The sequence below is a fragment of the Sesamum indicum genome, linkage group LG5 (assembly GCF_026168435.1).
Source record: "Sesamum indicum cultivar Baizhima isolate 11 linkage group LG5, ASM2616843v1, whole genome shotgun sequence".
Lineage (NCBI taxonomy): Eukaryota > Viridiplantae > Streptophyta > Magnoliopsida > Lamiales > Pedaliaceae > Sesamum > Sesamum indicum.
In genome coordinates, this window is record NC_142661.1 from 17,179,096 (window position 1) to 17,187,327 (window position 8,232).

Consider the following 8,232-nt stretch of genomic DNA (forward strand, 5'->3'; position numbering starts at 1 on the left):
CAATGGGGTGGACTTCTCGTATTGACCCATTTTTTTCTTAATAATTTTTATTATTATCAAAGTTTTATTCTATCAAGCCCAATTTAGTTTGATTTTAGGAAAAATTCTTATCAAAATTTACTGGAGAAAGTACTCAATATGTAAACCTTGAAAAATTAGTGGGCTGATTTTTTCTTTTTTTAAAGTAAACTGCTTTGGAGTATACAATAATTTTTGTTATACAGTAGATAATATTCTACGCACATTGCAGGGCAATCTGTGACCTCTAATATTATGTGACTTTAATTTCACTAATTGAACTATACTTAATTAGTTTAGTCGACTGATTTATTAAATTATTTTTTTGAAAAACTAAAATTATCGTGATTTCATATATATGGTAATAAATTTGTAAAATTTTCAATGATTACTCGAACAACTAATAACTATCATTAAAATAGATTAATAGTCGTGTATTCATGTAATTCGAACGTATAATTTTTTGATTATAGAACTAGTAGTCACTTCCTAATTCTTGATTTGGTGTCGTTTATCTCCACTTGCACAGACCTTCCGGTGAAACCCTTTAAACTTATGGTAGGGTACAATGATTTCGTTCCACCCACTTGATTTAGCACTCATTTCTTTTCCTTTTCTTTTTGTGATTTGGCAATAAAGAGGGTAGTAATATTATATTTTGAATTAGAAACTTTGATATTTACGTTTATCGAAATTTTTTGTTCGAATCAGGTTTAATTGAATCAATCTAATCATAAAGTAATTATGATATACTTACTAAGTGATTAGTCATTTGCTTTAAATTGTATCCTAATCACACAACAAGTATATTGCACCTATTAAGTGATTAGTTCAAATTTGGTCGAGCTGATTTTGCGCTAGAAATTTTTCAATTATTGATATGTTAGACATTTAATTAAAAGATTAGCAAACATTGGTTCTGTTGAGGTAGTAACATGAAAAGTTAAGGGGTATTTGCAAATGCTTGTTTTAAGTGTTTAACAGTTTATTATTAAAAATAAATATAATAAATATTTTTTTAACAATTTTTATTTTAAATTAAGTTAATTTAATTTCAAAATTATAAGTAGCTTCATACTAACTTTTACAATAAATTAGAAAATTGTGAATATTTTTTTGTTTTTTGAAACATTCAAACTCAAATTTTTATTTTTAAACGCGTTCAAAAAAAATTTTGATAAAGGTAAATTGCATAAATAGATAAAGGAGAAATACAACAATATGGTTCAAGCAGTCGAGGCCCGTCAAACCAAGGAATCCTCCAAAGTCGATAAAGAGGACGTGTACTAACTACTGAGGTGAGGGTATGGCTAAATATGATATGTCTAATCTTCTCAACTACAATCGTAGCAAGTGCGTCGTATGAACGGCTAGTATGCTGAAAGATTTGTTGATTCCGGTCTTGCCATAAGTGATACACTAACGATGCCAACAGTGCGCGGTATGAGGCGTTGAAGTATTCGACTTTTATCATTGTTTAACTTACAATCTTTTATACAATTTATTTCCAAATGCCACAGTTTATTATTAAAACTTACTGCCCAACAATCAGTCTTAAACATAATCGGATTATTCAGTAGCGTGCAACAGAAAACTGCACATCGAAAGATATGAGCATATTAACAACAATGCCGATGCGGCATCTGATAGACTAGGAATTAATTCGTCAAAGCCCAAGAGAAAACGGAAACCCTGTGGCTCCCAGCCAGTTCCCGCCGGCGATAAACCTCCCGGCCGTGAAAGGCTGAGCCTCCGCCGCACTAGTTAGCACTCTAAACCCCCTCCAGGTCACCCTGTTCGACGTTCTGGCGCCGGCGCCCCTGTTCTGATACTCGGCGTAGAACAACGTGTTCAGCGCGAAATTCCCATCCCACTCGTACCATCCTGCCGGGTTGATGACATTGCTTATATCGGTCTGCATGACGATGGTCCTGGAATACTTCTTCCAGGGCCTGCCGAGGTAGGTCGGGAAGCTGCTCTGCACCGGCTTCAGATCGGAGGTGGCTCCGATTCTGCATTTCTGGATGACGATTCCGGTGTTCTGGTTGGGGTCGTCACGGCCTTGGGCGGTGACCATGTTGCGCTGGCGGGGATTGGGGCGACGGGCTTGGATGTCGCAGTTTTGGAGGACGACGGCGGCGTTGCCGAAGATGAAGTCGATTGTTCCTACGATATTGCAGCCGGTGTAGAACTGGCGGAGGGAGTGAACGTAGAGAGTATCCTGGTAGGCCAGCATGTTGCAACGGTAGAAGGCGCAGAGATCAGCGTTAACGCGGAGGGCTACAGCCTGGTGCTTCGACGGCCCGGCGCTGTTCTGGAAGGTAATGTCTCGGGCCAGGAACCTGTCGCCCACAACCGCTGCGTGTAAAGGAAATTAAATTAACCAGTCTGCATGCACTATTATTAATCGTAAGAAAATCTAAGTGTTATTTCAAATTCTTCACGGCATTGTCTCTTGAATTTTACACAGAACACACTCAAATATATTTAAAATATTATCTTAAATATAGGTTTTAAAAGAAATAATTCAAACTTGTCTTGTGGTATATGTTCATAGTGACAAAAACGATATAGGCCCAAGGTCAAATACGTCATTTTCCTATCTACAACTCAAATTATAATAATATAATCTTTTTATTTCAAATCAAATTTGATGTAATTAAATCAATCATAAAACTAAGTGTATTATATTTATTAATTATTATACAATTTATTTCAACTTGTCCAAACTCAAATAAACTTAGAATTTTGATATAGCATACTCAAATAACAAACTTTTGAATTAACTAGAGGCACAAAAAATATGTTTAATTTAAAACGATTTAAATTCACATGATGATCATAAGAGTGTAGGGAGGACTAACCAACGGTGGCGGAATTGAAGGTGGTGCTGCCATCCACGACGTTCCGGTTGCCGGTAATGATGGTGGTCATCCGCCCATCTCCGACGAACATTAAGTTCGTCTTCCTCCTCGGGATTTCCACGTTCTCTCTGTACACTCCAGCTTTAATCCTAATCACGTACCTCCTGCTCCTTCCCTCTGGCGCAGCCGCCACCGCCGCTGAAACCGTCCTAAAATTACCACTCCCGTCAGCCGCCACCGTGACATCAGGAGTCACCTTCGAGGCCTGAAGCAGGCGTCTGTCTCCGGCCGACAACCATTCAGGCCACTCAGAGTTGGTATCCTCTCCAAGCCGCCTCTCCGGCGAAGAGTACGAATTCTTAGCTATTTCAGTATCCGTCAAATTCTTGATTATGGCCATCACATTGCTGACAAGCCGGAAAACGTGCGTCTGCCCGATGACCAGAGCCCGGCGGACCACCTTATCAGCTTTATCGTGGGAGAACCCATCGAGGCAAGACTCCTGATTCGTCTGCGCCGCGCTCAAAAGGATCATCAGATTCTCTTTATGATCGGCCAAAGAGTAGTTCTTGAACCCGAAATCTTTCAGTTCGGCGGCGCTCCGCCGGAGCTCATCCAGCGTGTCGTCGATCATTTCCAGGCAGTCATGGAGCGCGCCCTTCTCGCGGGTCGTCAGCGACTTGCGGCTGCGCACGAGTTTCTTCACGGTGAAGTAGTTTCTCTCCACAGTGGAGATGGTGTAGTTCAGAGCAGTGATTAGGACGTCCTTGCTGCTCTTTATGGCGACCGAGGCCGCCGTGGCTGCCGCATTGATGGTGGAAACACACAGTTTCGGGTACAATGTGGCGGCGCAGGTGGTCTTGACCACCGCATCTCCACCGTGGTTGGGGTGATTCTTGTGGGATTGGACAACTGCGATGGATATAACGGCCACCACCAGCAGAGATGCGAATGCTGTCAGGAGGAAGATTTTTGGCTTGGTTTTGTACTTTCGTGGCTGCACATTTTCCATGGCTTCCGGGAAAATAGACCAATGCAGAGGAGTGGTATGTGGGCTTCGTCGGTACCAATGTAGAAGCCGATGTAGTAAGATTTCTTGCAAAATTGTACAATCGTCTGTCCAATTTATAAGACACGGGAAGGGTGGGCCATTATTGAGAAAAAATCTCCCACGTGAAACAAAAAAAATAATTCTACTGCCTGTTTAAAGGGGTGGAATGGAATGATTTGTTTTTTTAGTTTTTGTTCTTTCAATTTTGAAGGTAATACACAAAATGTTTGATTTTCTTGGTTGCAAACTCTATTTTATTTTTTTAATTCAATTTAATATATTATGCGTGTGAAGATGATATTATGTTATACATGATGTGTGGATGTTGAATGAAACAGAAAATGAAATGATGTTTGCAACAAAAAATTTGATTGGAGAAAATGTTAGTGGGATGAAATTGATATCTGTTGTGTGAGATTTTTTATTATGATCTTGTATGAGCATTACAATTTTATCTTAAAAAAATATCTAGCTAAGTTGAGAAAATCCTAAACTCGTTGCAATAATTTAAAAATTAAGCCGAACAAAAAATAACCAAAGGCTTAACCTTCAAGATATATCCATTCAATAAAACTCGTCACGAGCTTGCCTTATTTGGTCTCTAGAAGCCCATCAGTACACTAGATACGATGAGCTCAATTTTTACTAAATCAAATATTACGAGCCAATTACATCCATTCATAATATACTCACATAAAATAGTGAACTATATCTGTGTTTTCAATGATATTCAAACTCACACATTCAAGTGGAGCAATAGGGCTTCAGCCACTAGGCTGATGTACTTCTTGAAAGCTATAGTGTTCATCATAAAATTACTGTTACTGATCAAAGCATTTGTTATAGTTTTTATATATATATATTGGAAAAATCATCTAAATAATTAGCCTACTGTGTATGAGGGATATTTACGGAGAAATCTAATTAATTAATTAAATTAATATAATAAAATTTTAAATTATATATACAAATTCATGTGTTTCCACAATTAGTTTCTATTTATTATATATTACTAATTGTATGTGGCTCATTCGAAGTACGTGCACAAAAATTTAAAGCAATTAAATATTATTTATTATTGTTTTTATAGAAAAAATGATAACATAAAGATAATTATTACAAAAAAAAAAAATTTGAAAGAGAATATTTGGAGTAGGACAAAGAGAAAAAATATTAACTAAAAATAAATAATTGTATAAAAAATAGATTTTACTACTTATAGATAGTGAGGAATAAGTGAAAGTTAGTGGATGGAAAAAAAATTTAAAAAAATAAAAAGAAAAAAATTAGCATATCACAAATAAGAACGACGCGAAAAAGTTACTATCCTTTAATATATAGTATAGATTATGTTGAAATTCAATGTTCGTACATGACAGTTAAGTTTCCTCATTTTGTATTTTAGGAAATTTAGAGGTGCAATGGCCAATTAAATAAATAAATAATGAATATTATTTTAGTGACTCTTACAAAATTTGAATACCAATTAAATTATTTTATTAATTATACTCAAAAGTAAAAAAATTACATTCATATTTAAAAGATATAGTTTGTAATTTTTTATTACATAAATATTCATTTAATTTTAGAAAGTATGAATATAATATACTCTTATTTTCACTTGCTTGCCTCACTTGGGAGAAACTGACAAAAAAAAAATAAAAAAAGAAAAAAAATGTGACAAATCGGTGTTCATTGAGCTAGCTAGGAAGGTCCCATGCTTATCCAATAATGGCCTCTCACGCTTTGTATGATATCCACTCTCTTGTCACTTCTCCATCCTTTGTTGCTCTTTTCACTTTCCAACATGTTTATTTTTATTATTTTATAAAAAGCTGAGAATATATGTACGTGGCAGCGTCATGTCGGATTCTAACTTTTTAAAATTTTTCATGTTGTCGTGTCTGTATCGGGTGCTTATTTTCATTTTTGTGTTCGCATCCATGCATTATAAATTTCTATGGCGCATAATCACTTCTTTAGTTGAATTGCTTGGAGCCAGCGTAGATATTGTACTCGATTTTAGATCTTCACATAAGGACAGTCCATGCTCGCTAGAAGAATTATAATATTTAATATAGTTTAAATAAATAGTTATAGTAAGCAGTCGTTAATCATGACGATTGCGTGTATGTCTAAAATATTATTTTGTTTGACTCAAAATCATATCAAAAATATATTTTTTATGCTGGATATGCTATATTTTTAGATCGATTTTATCTTACCATAATCAATTATGATTATTTACCACGACTTTAGTATAGCCATTAAAATTGTAATTTTTCTTCAAGTGATAATGATATTCGGGATATTTCTTTTTTTTTTTTTCACTAAATGCCCATAAACTGTACACAAGAAGACAAAATGCATTAATGTCTTCTTTTCTGCTCTTGTCTTCGCCGAGTTTTTGGACAAAATTATTTAGAGCATGATTTTAATTTTTTCCATGAGATACATGAAATTGTTATCCCACGGATTGGAAATGGCATTCCATGAAAATTAAATAAGATTAAGTTTTTTTCTTGTCTTTTATGAATTTGAACAAAAGATAATAAAAAAAAATTTACAAACATTATTTTAAATTATATTACTTCAATAAATGATGAAAGCATTGACAGACGGAACTAACTTTAGAAATGTTACCCGTATTGTTTGTTCTAATATTATCATATTTCATAATTTATTCAATCAAATATAAGACTGTGTTATTATGTGGGATATCGAACTCTGTAATGTACAAAATAAAAAAAAAAAATAATGGATCAATTTCATCATGCCGAATCCAATCATTCTGACCAAACATATACCAACTAGAAATTAGTACAATTTTTACTTAAGTAACTTAAGAAAAAATGAAATGTTCTTTTTATTGGCATATCATCAATGCCTTTTATTTTGGTAGATATTAAATTTGTATGCAAATTTCTATCACTCTTTTCTTATCTCCCATTATTTAGAACATTATTTTTAAATAAAAGAGGAATATTAAAAATAGGACAAGACTTTAGGGAAATTGACTTATAACTAAGGATATCTTGATTTTGACTCTTGGAGAATTGGTTTCCACATAGTTAATTGTGGTTAGTACAACTCTTAAGGGGTTTTTTTTTTTTAAAAAAAAAATTGCAAATAATTTATAAGGAATCATTACGGAATTTCTTATATGAGAAATTTCGTATCGCTCACTTCGTAGAGGCTGAACGAATGCATCAATCGTTATTAAAATAAAAATTTTTTTTTGCTGCATTTGAATAGAAGGATCTGAATTCGATGAAAGAATTCAGAAAAAGACCTCTAATTGATTATAATTAAATGAATTTGAATTTTATCAATATTTTACAAAATAGAGGGGCAATGAAAATCGAAAAATTTGAAATCCACACAAGTATTCAAAAAAATTCATCATTTCAAAGACAATATGAAGTAATAAATATAAATGAAATACTATGTACAAAATTTGGAAAAGACAAATACTTGATGCAAGTTGCAAGAAAACATTAAATTCTTGGAAAGGGCTGTTAGGGCATCCTCAATGTTTATGTCCTATCCAAATCAATTATATATTAAAGATATCTGAATCACCCAATTGAATTTGAATTGAATACTTCTCACTGCAATATTTATATTTTTCCCTCTCAACATTAATGAATTTGTCATATGATTAAGTATGAAGCTCACAACAATTTTGACTAAATGTTTGATAATTGGGGTACTAAAAAGGACTTGTTATCAATTACACATTTAATTTTGAGATTCTGTTATTATTTTATAATGGTTTTGAATCGATTAAAGACAACTCCAACTTAGATTCACAATCAACTCACGTCATCATCCGAATTACTGATAAATATAATTATATCGATATATAGTAATTATCAACATCAAATATTTATATCTAATTACCATTAAATTCCAAGAATCAAACTACGGAATTTATCAATGAATCAACAAGTACTTGGGATTCTAACATCTTTGAAGGTAGGGGCCTGGCTCCAAACCTCGTCGTCCCGTCTTTATATTGTTGAACTTGGTAGTTATCACCTATTTCAACTTATGGCTAGCCTTTAGGTCAACCATTATTAAATGACATTCAAGCAAGTCATTACAGCCTGTTTGTTTATGTTAAGAAGAATTGTATTTTTTGTTCCATATAATACGGTGCATTTTTGGTCTCATAATTTACAAGCTTAGTATATTTAGTTTTATAGGATAAATATGGTAATATTTTGTATTTCGTAGGATAAAAATTAATCCTATAAAATATAAACAACTTTATATATGCTGGCGAAATCATCAAAT

The 8,232-nt window shown here is 33.7% G+C and overlaps 1 protein-coding gene across 1 annotated transcript; it reads right to left on the reverse strand.

Annotated features, from left to right (window-relative positions):
- Nucleotides 1–1,518: 1,518 nt before the first annotated feature.
- Nucleotides 1,519–3,989, reverse strand: LOC105155220 (pectinesterase-like). The gene is made up of 2 exons (XM_011071090.3): nt 2,883–3,989; nt 1,519–2,376 (listed from the first exon to the last, which is right to left on the reverse strand). Exons 1-2 carry the CDS (start codon nt 3,892–3,894, stop codon nt 1,685–1,687), a joined length of 1,704 nt encoding a protein of 567 aa, XP_011069392.2. The 5' UTR covers nt 3,895–3,989; the 3' UTR covers nt 1,519–1,684.
- Between the last annotated feature and the right edge of the window lie 4,243 nt (nt 3,990–8,232).